The sequence below is a fragment of the Antechinus flavipes genome, chromosome 2 (assembly GCF_016432865.1).
Source record: "Antechinus flavipes isolate AdamAnt ecotype Samford, QLD, Australia chromosome 2, AdamAnt_v2, whole genome shotgun sequence".
Taxonomy (NCBI): Eukaryota; Metazoa; Chordata; class Mammalia; order Dasyuromorphia; family Dasyuridae; genus Antechinus; species Antechinus flavipes.
In genome coordinates this window covers 370,366,038-370,381,498 of record NC_067399.1, presented here as the reverse complement: position 1 = coordinate 370,381,498, position 15,461 = coordinate 370,366,038, and the positions used below count along the sequence as shown (strand labels likewise).

Below are 15,461 nucleotides of genomic sequence, written 5' to 3'. Positions count from 1 at the left end.
TTGCATTAATAAAAAATATTGTAATTTTGGAATAATTTAGAGATTTTGGGAATTTTCTTTTTTCTTTTCAGGTATTTGGTGCTCTAGAACAGTAATTTATTTCCAAGTTTTATTCCGCCATTGGAATGTAACATTCCAATGATGTGAAATTTTATTGTGAAATTCTAACTTAAGGAAATAATTTATTTTACTTAAGTTAGAATTTCACAATAAAATTTCACAAGGAAATAATTTATTTTACTTAAGTACACATCTGTACCTTTTTTCCAAATACTCTAATGCAGATGGGTCTGCACTTTTGATCTTGCTTCTATATAAAGTAGCAGTGACTGTTTCAAATAATTGCTGCCACACCAACTTAACTTAAAAATATAAAAAGAGATTCTTAGAAGATTAAGAATGGAGGATTATCTGATTATCTTAATCTGCCAGAACGTTTAGTCTAGGTCAGTTCCACTTTCTCTTGGAATCTGTATCATATTTCTTCTAACCACCCTTTACTTTTTTTTTGGCTTGTTTTAATTCTATCAGAAAACACAATCTTTATGCGTTGTTTAAGTAAGTTACATAAGTTATGACCCCTGTAGATGATTCCTAGATCCTATAATGTTTCCTAGTCTCTCCCCTGAGCTACACTCATTTATCACCTACTGCTTCTTGGACACCTTGAACTTGATTTCTTACAGACATTTCAAACTTATCATGCCCAAAATATAATTAATTACTCTTTTCACCAAACCTGCTCACACTCCCATCTTTTACTTAACTCCCAAAATGATTTACCTAAAACATGGATCTCCTCAGAACCCCCCTCCCTTCTTAGTGAGGCCCAGTTGTTGCCTATGACCTTAAAGAGCAAATATCAATTTCTCTGGCTTCTGTAATTTGGACCTTCCAGCCTTTCAAATTTTCCAGCCTACTTGATCCAAATACACTGAAAACTTGCAGTTCCTCGCACAATTCTCTTTTTCCTCATTTTAGCCTGTTGGTATCGTTGGTTTAGCTCACTTCTCATTTTTCAGGCCTTTAGATTGCCACATTGCACTGCTGATCCATTTCAAGCCTTCAGTCCTTAAAGATTCCCCAGATTTTTTTCGGATAAAATGCTATCTAATCAGGGCAGCTAGAGTCAGGAAGACCTGAGTTCAAATCTAGCCTAAAACACTTTATAGCTTTATGACCTAGGGCAAGTCACCTCATATCTGTTTGCTCATTTTCCTGATCTGTAAAAATGAGGATAATAATAGCACCTGCTTGTTGTGAAGATCAAGTAAGATAATATTTGGAAAGTACCAGGCCTTATTTAATGTTATTATAACTATAATTTTTCTTGATAATGATGTCTCCTTATCCTGTACTTGTGAAATTTGCTTTTTGAACCCAAGAATAAGACTTCATAATTTTTTTCTGAATTTCCATCTTTTTAGATTTAGTCAGTGTTCTAGCCTATGAGTATCTTAATTCTGTTATTCAATGAAATTGCTATTCCTCCCAGCTTTATGTCATTTGCATATATAATGAGCACAATACTTATGCTTTTAACCAAGTCATTGATAAAAATAATAAACAGCACAGGGTTAAGCTCAGCCTCTTAGAATACCCAAGTGGAGCTCTCCTGCTGCATTGAGATCAAACCATTAAAGACTGTTCTTTAAGGCTACTCATCCAACCAGTTCTGAAGCCATCTAATTATGTTATCATCTAGTTCATATCTTTTCATGTTCTCCATATGAACCACATGACATATTTTATTAAATGTTTTGCCAAAATCATAGTAAACCATATCTGCAGGATTCCCCATATTTGCCAATTTAGTTGCCTATTAAAAAGTAAATGAAATTGGTTTGGCCTAATTGCTTTTTTCATTATAATAGTTTTAATTACTACAAAATCAAGAGTCAACAAGCCTGAACATTTCTACATATAAAATATATAGAAAGAAGAGGAATGTAGTATTGTATTTGACCATTGACTGTATAACTATTATATAAAGCCTGTTTTTAATTTAATTTTTTTGGAGGGTGGCAAGATAGTTGGGGTTAAGTGACTTGCTCGGGGTCAAGCAGCTAGTACTAGTAAGTGTTAAATGTCTGAATTTCTTGACTTCAGGGCTGGTGCTCTGTCCACTGTAACATCTAGCTGTCCCTCAGCCTATTACTTTTATTTTTTTATTTATTTTATTTTATAATAACTTTTTATTGACAGAACCTATGCCAGGGTAACTTTTTTACAACATTATTCCTTGCACTCGCTTCTGTTCTGATTTTTCCCCTCCCTCCCTCCACCCCCTCCCCTAGATGGCAAGCAGTCCTATATATGTTAAATATGTTGCAGTATATCCTAGATACAATATATGTGTGCAGAACTGAACAGATCTCTTGTTGCACAGGGAGAATTGGATTCAAAAGGTAAAAATAGCCCGGGAAGAAAAACAAAAATGCAAACAGTTTACATTCATTTCCCAGTGTTCTTTCTTGGGGTGTAGCTGCTTCTGTCCATCATTGATCAATTGAAACTGGGTTAGATCTTCTCCTTGTCAAAGAAATCCATCAGAATACATCCTCATACAGTATCGTTGTTAAAGTATATAATGATCTCCTGTTCTGCTCATTCCACTTAGCATCAGTTCATGTAAGTTTCTCCAGTCCGCTCTGTATTCATCCTGCTGGTCATTTCTTACAGAATAATAATATTCTATAACATTCATATACCACAATTTACCCAGCCATTCTCCAATTGATGGGCACCCATTCAATTTCCAGTTTCTAGCCACTACAAACAGGGCTGCCACAAACATTTTGGCACATACAGGTCCCTTTCCCTTCTTTAGTATCTCTTTGGGATATAAGCCCAATAGAAACACTGCTGGATCAAAGGGTACACACAGTTTGATAACTTTTTGGGCATAATTCCAGATTGCTCTCCAGAATGGTTGGATTCGTTCACAACTCCACCAACAATGTATCAGTGTCCCAGTTTTCCTGCATCCCCTCCAACATTCATCATTATTTTTTCCTGTCATCTTAGCCAATCTGACATGTGTGTAGTGGTATCTCAGAGTTGTCTTAATTTGTATTTCTCTGATCAATAGTGATTTGGAGCACTCTTTCATATGAGTGGTAATAGTTTCAATTTCATCATCTGAAAATTGTCTGTTCATATCCTTTGACCATTGGAGAATGGCTTGATTTCTTATAAATTTGAGTCAATTCTCTATATATTTTGGAAATGAGGCCTTTATCAGAACCTTTTAACTTGAAGGTGTTTTCCCAGTTTGTTGCTTCCCTTCTAATCTTGTTTGCATTAGTTTTGTTTGTACAAAAGCTTTTTAATTTGATATAATCAAAATTTTCTATTTTGTGATCAGTAATGGTCTCTATTCATCTTTGGTCACAAATTTCTTTCTCCTCCACAAGTCTGAGAGATAAACTATCCTATGTTCCTCTAATTTATTTATAATCTCGTTCTTTATGCCTAGGTCATGGACCCATTTTGATCTTATCTTGGTATACGGTGTTAAGTGTGAGTCCATGCCTAATTTCTGCCATACTAATTTCCAGTTATCCCAGCAGTTTATGTCAAATAATGAATTCTTATCCCAAAAGTTAGGATCTTTGAGTTTGTCAAACACTAGATTGCTATAGTTGACTATTCTGTCTTGTGAACCTAACCTATTATACTGATCAACTAATCTATTTCTTAGTCAATACCAAATGGTTTTGGTGACTGCTGCTTTATAATATAATTTTAGATCAGGTACAGCTAGGCCACCTTCATTTGATTTTTTTTTTTCATTAATTCCCTTGAGATTCTCGACTTTTTATTGTTCCATATGAATTTTGTTGTTATTTTTTTCTAGATCATTAAAATATTTTCTTGAAAGTCTGATTGGTATAGCACTAAATAAATAGATTAGTTTAGGGAGTATTGTCATCTTCGCTCGGCCTATCCAAGAGCACTTAATATTTTTCCAATTATTTAAGTCTGACTTTATTTGTGTGGAAAGTTTTTTGTAATTTTGCTCATATAATTCCTGACTTTCCTTTGGTAGATAGATTCCCAAATATTTTATGCTGTCAACAGTTATTTTGAATGGAATTTCTCTTTATATCTCTTGCTGTTGGATTTTATTGGTGATGTATAAAAATGCTGAGGATTTATGGGGATTTATTTTATATCCTGCTACTTTGCAAAAGTTATGAATTATTTCTAATAGCTTTTTAGTAGAATCTCTGGGGTTCTCTAGCGATTACTTTTAAAGGAGATATTAAAACCAGCACTAGTTCAAACACTTCCCTGTTATCTGCATCATCTTTTGAACTTACTTTTTAAACTCTTTTCTATATTTAAAAAAATGTTTCATTAATTGTATTTTTTCTTTTATTTTTTTTGGCATCACTACCCCTTGAATCTTCCCTCATAAGTCTCTCTTCTCTCTTGCTCATCCTTGTCCCCTTTCTTCTCCCCCACAATACACTCACAAAACCAAAACACTTCCTTATAACAAATTAGTATAATAACTATACATATATACCAATGTGTATATAAGTATATATACACACACAAAAAAACCACACATATATGTGCATATAAAATCTATTACTTTGTATTGTAATTTAAAATTTGGTACCACCATACTCTATTTCTAATTTTAATAATTATTTAAGATTCTTGACTTTTTGTTCCTTCAGTTGAATCATATTTTTTCTAGTTTTATAAAGTAACTTTATGAAGTATTTATTATGACATTGAATTTGTAAATCAACTTAGGTAATATTTATCATATTGGTATAAACCAGTGATAAGCAATTCATTCTTCACTTATTTAAATTTATCTCTTTTTATATAGAATACTTTGTAAATGTATACTCAATTTCTTGTATGTCATAATAGGTTTAGTATCAGAAATTTTCTTCACTCTTTAGCTAGAATGGCAGGGATTTATTTTTCTTTTTATTCTTTTTGGATTGTATTGGCAATACACACAGAACCCAGAGGCAATACACAAGAAGACTAATGATTTTTTAGTATTATCTTATATTCATCTATTTTACTATAATTTTTATTTATAGGAATAATCAGGAAGTCTTCTCAGTAAATTTAGAAGTGAAGCAACAATGCCTGTTATCACCACTTTTATTAAATGCTGTACTATAATGTTAATTGTATTAGTAAGAGAAGAAAAAGAAATTGAAGGAATTAAATAGGCAAAGAAAATATGATAGCATATTTAGAGAACCCTTAGAGAATCAACTAAAAATTATTTGAAATAATAACTTCAGCAAAGTTGCATAATATAAGATAAACTCACATAAATCATTAGCATTTCTTTTGTTACTGGCTTTGTTGGTCAAATAGAGATAGAGAAATTCCATTCAAGATGACTGTAGACAATATATTTGGGAGTCTTAACTGCCAAGACAGAACAATTGGAAACAATTGGAAAAATTTTCACACAAATTAAGATCTAAACAATTGGAAATACCAATTGCTCATTGGTAGGCTGAGCCAATATAATAAAATGACAACTCTGCCTAAACTAATTTATTTATTCATTGTCATATCAAACTAACCAAAATGATTTGATTAGAAGTAGAAAAAAATAACAAAAAATATCCTATAGTTACCTCTGGAATAATGTTGTTGAGAATACTATGGCAGTTAATGGAAAAAATTTACAAAGAAAGCTTGTCTAGCAATATCAGATTCCAAACTGTATCATAAAGTAGTAACTATCAAAACCGTCTAGTACTGATTAAGCAGTAGAGTAGTGGAATAGATTATATTCACTTTTGCAAAACTTAGTGTTCCAAATTTTTCTTCCTCCTTCCCCCACTGCATAGCAAGCAATCCAATATGTTAGACATGTGCAGTTTTTCTAAACATAATTCCATATTCGTCAACAAAAACTACTACCATGCTTTGGAAAAGGAAAATACTATGCTTTGTTCCACATTCAGTTTCCATTGTTCTCTCACTGGATGTAGATGGTTCTTTCTGTCACAAGTCTGTTGGAATTGAAAGATTTATTTCTCAAGAAGATAGAAATCTGAGTCATTTATAATAATAGAAGGCATTACATAGTTGACAAATGGCCAAAGAGATCAGAGTTAATTATAGACATATGAAGAAATACTCTGAATTACTCTTGATTAGAGAATGGCAAATTAAAACAACTCTGAGGTATTACTTTACAACTATCAGATTGACTAATGCAATGAAAAAGGAAAAAGATTAATGTTGGAGAAGATGTGGGAAAATTAGGACATTAAATATACTGTTGGTGGAGTTGTTAACTGATCCAAATTTCTGTGTCCAAAGGGTAACCAAGTTGTGCATGCATGCTGTCTGTATCCTAAAGAGATTAACAAAAAGAGAAAATGACCTACATGAGCAAAAATATTTATGGCAACCCTTTTTGTGGTAGCAAAATATTAGAAATTGAGAGGATGCCTATCAATTGGGGAATGGCTGAACAAGCTGTGGTGTATGAATATAATGGAATATTATTCTATAGTAAGAAATGATGACCAGTAAGATTTCAGAAAAATTTGGAAAGATTTGAATGATTTGATGCAAAGTGAAATGAGCAGAACCAGGAAAACATTGTATAAAGTATCAGCAACATTGTGTAATGATCAACTTGGCAACACAGTGATCCAAGACAAGTACAAAGGTTTCTGCACGGAAAATGCTGTCCAAATCAAGATAAAGGACTAATGGACTCTTTAATTCAGAACAAAGCATGATTTTTTCTCACTTTATTACTTTTTTATGTTATTTTCTATTTGATCTGTTACTTCTTTCACAAATATGACTTTTATAAAAATATATTTTACAAGATAGTATATATATAGCCTATATCAAATTATTTACCATTCTAGGAAGAGGGAGGGGAGAGAAGGGAAAAAAGATGACAAATTCGCGATTTAAAATCTTATAAAAATGAATGCTAAAAATTGTCTTGACATGTAATTGGAAAAAAAGTAAAATGCTATTTTAAAAAGTACTATTAAAGGAGTGATAAGATGTTTTGGACAGCCAGTTGGATTTGGAAGTAGATGAGTTTGGAGACTAGAGTATGGTATGATAAAATGGCACCTAGGTTGTGATTCCGTGTGATGCTGGAGTAATAGTGCTCTAGAATTGTGAAAGAGGGAAGATATTAAAGAGGAAAAATAGGGTGTTCCATTCTGGACATGTTAAGCTTAAGATTTCTTTGAGTCTTCCAATTACAGATATCTAGTAGATAGTTGGTGATTAGAGACTAAAAATCAGAAGAGAGATTAGGATTTGATAAATAGATTTAAGAGTCATCTGCATAGGATTGATAATTGAATCTATAAGAGTTTATATGATCATCAGACAGAATATTGAAGAGAACCCAGAGCAGAGTTTTGGGGGAAATACAATTAGTGTATAATCTTTGGATGAAAATCTAGGAAAAGGATATTAAGCAGTGATTGGGGAGAACTTTGTAATAAAAACCTAGAGTGAAGAACTTATAAAAAATGAGCAAGTATCAAAGGCTGCATAGAAGTCAAGAAGGATGAGGACTGACAAAAGCCCATTAGATTTTGTCATGAACCCTGATACATTGTTGGTGGAATTGTGAACACGTCCAGCCATTCTGGAGAGCAATTTGGAACTATGCTCAAAAAGTTATCAAACTGTGCATCCAGCAGTGTTTCTACTGGGCTTATATCCCAAAGAGATGCTAAAGAAGGGAAAGGGACCTGTATGTGCCAAAATGTTTGTGGCAGCCCTGTTTGTAGTGGCTAGAAGCTGGAAAATGAATGGATGCCCATCAATTGGAGAATGGTTGAGTAAATTGTGGTATATGAATGTTATGGAATATTATTGTTTTGTAAGAAATGACCAGCAAGATGAATACAGAGAGGATTGGCGAGACTTACATGAACTGATGCTAAGTGAAATGAACAGAACCAGGAGATCATTATATACCTCAACAACAATACTGTATGAGGATGTATTCTGATGGAAGTGGATTTCTTTGACAAAAAGATCTACCTCAGTTTCAATTGATCAAGGATGGACAGAAGCAGCTACACCCAAAGAAAGAACACTGGGAAAGAAATGTAAACTGCTTGCATTTTGGTTTTTCTTCCCGAGTTATTTATACCTTCTGAATCCAATTCTCCCTGTGCAGCAAGAGATCTGTTCGCTTCTGCACACATATATTGTATCTAAGATATACTGTAACCTATTTAACATATATAGGACTGCTTGCCATCTGGAGGAGGGGGTGGAGAGAGGGAGGGGAAAAATCAGAACAGAAGTGAATGCAAGGCATAATGTTGTAAAAAATTACCCTGGCATGGGTTCTGTCAATAAAAAGTTATCAAAATAAAAATAAAAGAAAAGAAAATTGTATATAATAGAAAAAAAAGATTTTGTCATGAAGAGATAATTGGTGCTTTTTCACTTATTGTTGCTGGCAGTTGAAGTCACAGGAAGTTTCAACAGACATAATTTTAAGAAATCCAAGGAAAAGGGAAAGAACTTATAAGAAGTCTTGAAAAGCCTTTGAAAACTTGTGATTGTTTTTATGCAGACCCCATTCAGGATTGGGTTGCATAACTTTTAAGTAGTTTGATATTGTATCATGATTGCCGTGATAAATGGATATCTGTTTCTGATGTTATTGGAAAGGCACCTAATGTTTCTCCATTACAGATAATGCTAGCTCCTGGCTTTAGATATTTAACATAGTAAGGAATGATGTTTGTTCCTGTGCTTTTTAATGTTTTTAAGTAAAAGTCTATTTTTCTTTGTCTAAAGCAGATTAAGCATCTATTGATGTAGTCATTTGATTTTGATATTTTGATATTGTCAAATAGCCCTTGTATTGATTGAGCCCCAATTGTCTTGATAGAAATTTAATATGCTCATAGTGTATAATGTTTTTGATACATTGTTTTAGTCTTTTTGTTAATATTATTATTGGATGTGTGAGTCTCCCTTATCTTCATCTTGAAATATCTCTGATTTTGTAAAGTCATCAAGTGATGAAGATTCACTTGGACTCAGTAAGTCCAAGTCAGACTCAGATGAGTCTGAGGGGCTCACATAGCTGAAACTTTTTATGTCTCTCAACTAGGAAGCTGTATTAGGGAATCTGGGTGGAAAAAAGTTGGCAACAGGAAGATAAGAGTTCTATCACATTGTGTATCCATTTTTAATCTATTCAGACAACTTGTATTTTTTCTCCTTATTGGATTTTTTCCCCTTTGCATTTTCATAATTTCACTTTTTTTTTTAGCATCTCCTATCCTTCCTAGGATAACATGCATAGAAGATTAATATTTGGTATTCTACAAAAGACAAGTGTCTTTTCTCTGAGTACTTTGAAGAAGGAGATATCAGATTCTTCTATCAATATTACTTTCCTACTTTTAGCAAACATTGACCCCTATATAAGATAGGTTCACAGGATGCATATCAAGTACAGCCTGAACTATCTTAAAATACAATAATAGGAATAAAGATACAGTAAAACATAGATAACATTAATTTGTAATTTTATGTCAGTATGCAGCTAGCATATATCTTTACTTATAGTTGAGTAATCTCTTTTTCTTATTTGAGTTTGACACCATTCCTCTAAATGTCATATTTGAACTCAGGTCCTTCTGACTTCAGAGTATCCAAAAGTCAAAACTATTTTCATAATAATAAGAGGTTTTAATATGTCTAATATGTAAACATTTATATATATAACCCACATAAAACATAAGCTCTTTGGAGTCCTCAATTTTTAATGAATATGAGATGAGAAAGTTTGAGTACTGCTTTAATCTAGACAATAGCACTCTTCTTATTTTCTCTGTGAATTGTTTTTGCCCCTACAAGTAATCTTTTGTCACCATGATGTATACATTAAAAAAACTTCCTAGGTGATTCCTATTGCGTCAAATGCTCATTCATCTCCAACAAACAGTAAACAATAAGATTTTGTATTTTTTTTTCAGTCAGTTGCATGACTTTTAAGTATGTAGGTTGCTATATGATATCATTGGCAAAAATTTTTTATGTTCACATATTTTTATAATTTTCATTTACATACTTTAATATGTGTGTGGATAGATGATTCTAGAGAGAAGAAAGCTTTATAAATTGTTTTTAGCATACTCTTGATTACCTTTTTCAGTTCTAATACTATTCATGTTTTTTTCAGCTTTAATGTTTCTTTTCTTCTTTTAAAGAATTGATCATGGTAATATCTGATTAATGTTTTGTAATTCTTTTTGTGTACCATTTTATATTGTGTTTGAATTGAAACTTGGATATATTAGCTTATAACTGGAATCTTATTAGTCACAAGCCCTTATTATTAGTGTTCATGCTAACTTCTACATAACCTGTCATGCTAATTATAAATGGTCTTTAAATCATTTAAAAGATTTTACCTTTCTTTCTTGCCCATCTATTGATTTGGTGATTCCTGTTATCCTCTTTATGGTTTCCCCCCTTCCCCCTCCAATACAGTGCATTCTTTTTTTAAAAAAATTAGTTAATTTTTGTTTTATTTTTCTCAGCTACTTTTTTAAATAAAAATTTTAAACATTCACTTTTAAATAATTTGAATTCCAAATTCTGACCTTCTCTTCCTTCACTCTCTGAGAAGACAAGCAATTTTATATAGAATATACATATATATATATAGATAGATAGATAGATAGATAGATAGTCATGCAAAACATTTCCTTATTCTTGAATTCAGAATTCCTGAATTCTTGCAGGTCATGTGGACTTTTTAATTCTCCTCATTTGGTTTCTGGGCTCACTTTATTCTTCCTTTTAATATTATGAGTTCCTAGCATTGTTCTTTCCCTACATCAGTGTATTTGTTAGGTAACTAACCATCATCAGATGTCTGATGGGTATTTATGTATGTTCATTGTATCACAGTAGACCTATTATATTCTACTATGTTGACTTCCATTTTTTAGCCCAAACTCATTTAGTCAAAAATTTTCTGTTACAGTTTATCTTTCCTAGACTTTTAAGTTTTTGTAGTCTCTAACAGGTGTTCATAAACATTACAGAAATGCATACTCATTCATGTCAGGCTTATGATCATAATGAATTCTTCTTGACTTATTTCTAGAATTGCAGAAGCTTAGATTTACTGTTAGACTATTGCCCTTCATCAAGTTGCACTGTACTTTTTTTCTGTTTTCAGTGTTGTTTCCTTCCTATATTATTTTATATTATCGATAAGGGTGATCACAGAATTGGAAGTACAGGTTATTAAAGCTATCCTGATGTAGAATGCAGGTACAGAAGATCAGTAAAAAGTCAGTAGAAAGTCTGAGAGGTTTTCTATGATAAAGGAATCTGATATTTCTTGACAGTATCTGTCAAAGGAAGTTAAAGTATAAGTTTGCATTTTGGAGTTTGTGTATCCTTGCTCAAATGAAAAGGTAATATTTAAGATATGTAGTAAGTAGAGTCACTTTGGGAAAAGTTCCATCCCAGCTTATTTACATATGTTTAGAGTTCATCCTATAAGGCCTGGAAAGGCTATTTATAATACAATTGATAGTAAAATTGTCAAGAAAAAAAAAAACCTCCTGCAATCTTGTTATGATTGTTCTATTTCTTAAAATGTTGAGATTGTTTAAAGAAATGTGTGGTTTATGTATATCTACATCTCATTATACCTAACATTTACTGCAACTTATGATAATGTTTAGTATTGATGTTTTTGTTGTTACTTATTTTGATAAACAAATGTATTCTCTTGTTTGTGTAAATTGATTTATATAACTTAAGATATATTTGCTATATTTATCTTATATTCAAATTTATTTTGGTATGAACAGCCGATTTTAGAACATAATTCAATGGGAAAATATTTGTCCTGAATAAATCTTATTTTATAAGCAATGTTACATTTAAATTTTATCTATTAATTATTAAAAATCTGGAAATTAACTCCTTAGTAGAATCTCTGCAGAATTAATGGAATATAAGGTATTAATTTTTATAAAAATTCTTACTCAGATTTTCTTTTTTATAACATCAAATTTTAGGAAATAGTTTTCCTAAACCAACACGTATTTATCTTGACATTAGCCAAAAATGCAAGTAATTTGTATCAAACAGTACTTTAATTTTTTCTTTTACTTTAAGGTCGGGCTGGGCGTGTTTCTAAAGGGTATTGTTACAGACTCATCCACAAAGACTTTTGGATAAATTGTATCCCAGATCATGTAGTTCCTGAGATGCTGGTAAGAATTCAATCTTTCTTTCTGACAATTATTTTTTTCTTTGACAATTTTTTATTAACAATCAGAAAATAATAATAGTTTTATTACAGTAGTGGGTGAACAAATTTTAATTTGGAAATTAGAAAAATTTTGTAACTGACTTAAAAGATTTTTATACTTTTGTTTAATAGGATAATTATAAGTTTGGGAAAAGTTGTTTATTTTTGTGCCATAAGGCACAAACTCCTGATATCTCAAGCAACTATTCTAAAATATTGAAAACTTTATTTGGAAGTAAATATCGATTGCTTTTGTGTGTTCTTGTTGTTTGTGCTTATGACTAAAAATATGCTTTTCTTATGGTACATTAAGCATTTAAACTTGTACAAAAACCCATCTGTCTTCCCTCCCATCTAGTATCTAAAAGCACGTTTTTCTTTCCTATCTATGACAAGGCATTAATAGTTAGCTTAATAGTGGATTGGTGGCTATAATCATTTTTAAAGAATTCACCTACTTGAAGAGAAACAGTTTAATGATAATACTGTTAACAGTGTATCTCTTTCGATTCTCTGAACTCTGTACTTATTAGATACAGAAAGGACCATTCTTTCTCATTCATTGCAGAAATATATTTCTTGTATTTTGATTTAAACTAAGCTTAACTGTTACAGGGTTATGACAAAAGAGAAACACTTCACAAATTCTAAAGTACCAGTGAAAGGTGAATTGTAACAGGCATCAGTACTTTAACAGTCTGTATAATTTGTATGGCTTCTAATCCTCCTTCCTCAGACACAAGTCACAGCTCATGTCTACTTAGTTGTAGTTCATCTTCAAGAGATCCTATGACTGAAAAAGTTATTGTTCTAGAAATTTCCTTTCAAATCTTTTGATGGGGAAGAGTTTGTGACTAGACAGGAATAGACAGTTTATGACCAGACACAGAAGATAAAAGTGAATAATTTCAATTTATATAAAATTTTTTAAAAGTCTTTACACAAAAACTTAATATACTTTAAATGAGGAAAAAAACAATAAAATGGGAAAAAACCTTTGCAGCAAATTTGTCTGATAAAGGCCTCACATACAAGATACATAAGGAACTGATTAAGATTTGTAAGAATGAAACCCATTCCCAACAGATCAATTCTGGTCAGAGGATATAAAGCAACAGCTTTCTCTCTCATTAACAAGATGAAGCATGTTACCTGCTTTTTGACAGAATAGATTTAAAGTTGCTTTAAAACCATTTTTGGCCATGACCAATGACTTTTGCTTAATGATGCATGTTGCATTTTTAAATTTTCTTAATGGAAGAAGTAGAAGAGAGAGAAAATAAATGCTTATTAAATTTTTTAAAAGTGAAATACAAGTATAATGAAAACAAAATTCATTATTCTGTGGCAAAACTTTTGATAAGACTTTCTGTTATTATCAAGGCTTAGACAAAAAGATAATATTAGGCAAAAGATATTTCCAGTTGTCTAATAATTGAAATCTTTGAATCATGGTAAGATCTGTCAAGAGTTGAACTTCCCATGTGTTAATATGTTCTTGGACTTTGTAGAAGATTAGATTAGTGACCAGTTGAAAACTGGTATGTTTTATGGTTAGCATATTCTTATGATACTTTTTTCTGTATGAGGATCTATGTAATGTATATCTCCTTAACTTGAATTTCTTGAAATAGGCAATCCACACAGATGGATTTAAGTATTCTCTTTCATTAAATCTAAATTATTTTTCTTGTCTTAGATTTTAAGAAAACTTATGCCAGAGCCACATTCAGGACCAAAATGTAGGAAATGGCTCCTTTTGTGTTATTTGTAACATAATCTAAATGTTCTTTATAGATGACATTGGTTTTATTTTTATTACAGAAATTTTATCATTTTTATACATTTCAATGAATCATTTCCCTTCATTTTTCATAAATCACAACCCATTTGTACGTCATTCACTGTGATTTTTGTTTATGTCTTCCCAAAAGTCCTACATAGTATATTTCTCTACATTCTAACTTTTTATGTTATATTTAATTCTGTATGTCTTCTTAAATTATTTTGGAAGCTAGGTACAATATAAATCATAAATAAATGAATAAAATGTTTTCTTTGAAGATTAATAAAATTATATTCTTATTCATTGAATCTCATTAAAATACAGCATTTCACCACTAGTGCCATATTATTTACTTTAGATTAGAAATTATTAAAAATATTGGATTATGAAAGTATTTTCTAAAGCATTTTGGAACTCATAAAATTGTTTTTCTTAAATGTTGTTTTTTAATTTTTATTATTGATATAGTTGCATAATTTGGATATCTTAAATTGTGCTAATTATTTTAAGTTCTGATTGTAGAAACTTGCTTGATTTTGTTAGGTTTTTCTTATTTTGTAGATAATGAACTTCATTTTCTGTGTTCTTTTTAGTCAAAAAAGGATGGCCATTGTGTTTTGAATTATACCTGTTACTGAATAGCTGCAATGTTCAATTAAAATTGTTGAATTTAATGTGGAGTGTGTTTTCTTTACATTTAGTACAACTCTTCCACTTTTCTCACCATCTTCTTAACTTTCTATAATCTGGATTCCATCCTCATTATTCAACTGCGATTATTCTTTCCAAAATTACCAATGATTACTTAACAAATATCATAGACTTTTCTTTCTCATTCTCCTTGATCTCTTTTAACAGTTTTTTAACACTGTTGATCACTCTCATGTCCTAAAATTGTCTTCTTTTTAGGTTTTCAGGACTCTTTTTCTCTCAAGGTTCTCTTCTCACCTATCTGACCATTACTACTTAGTTTTTTTTTTTGCTAGATTACCTCAACCAGGTCATGCCTGCTTAACTGTGGATGTCCCTAGAGGTCTATTTTGCGTTCCTCTTTCCCTTTCCCTCTTCCTCTCCATCATTAATATATTTGTAGTGCATTGGATCTCATGGATTTAATTATTAATTCTATGTTGATGATTCTCATATCTACCTATCCTCACCTAATTTCTCCAGCTATCTATTTATTGGACATGTCCTAAAGACAATTTTGAACTCAACATATACAAAACTGAACTTTTTAGCTTGCCTCCCCTTCCCCCCACTTCCAAATTTCCTTTATCTCTATCCTCCCAGTTTTCCTTATTCTCTGTCATCTCCTCTGTTTAATCTGTTGCCAGATTGTTTGCATGTCATCTCACCCATTAGATTGTGAGCTTCTTG

General features: G+C 31.4%; 1 protein-coding gene across 1 annotated transcript in view; it reads left to right on the top strand.

Moving 5' to 3' along the window:
• TDRD9 (tudor domain containing 9) overlaps positions 1-15,461 on the top strand; it is a 173,195-nt gene that overhangs the window by 98,288 nt on the left and 59,446 nt on the right. Inside the window, exon 14 of the mRNA XM_051978276.1 lies at positions 12,160-12,257. Coding sequence (XP_051834236.1) covers positions 12,160-12,257 — 98 coding nt within the window. The remainder of the gene's footprint in view (positions 1-12,159; positions 12,258-15,461) is intronic.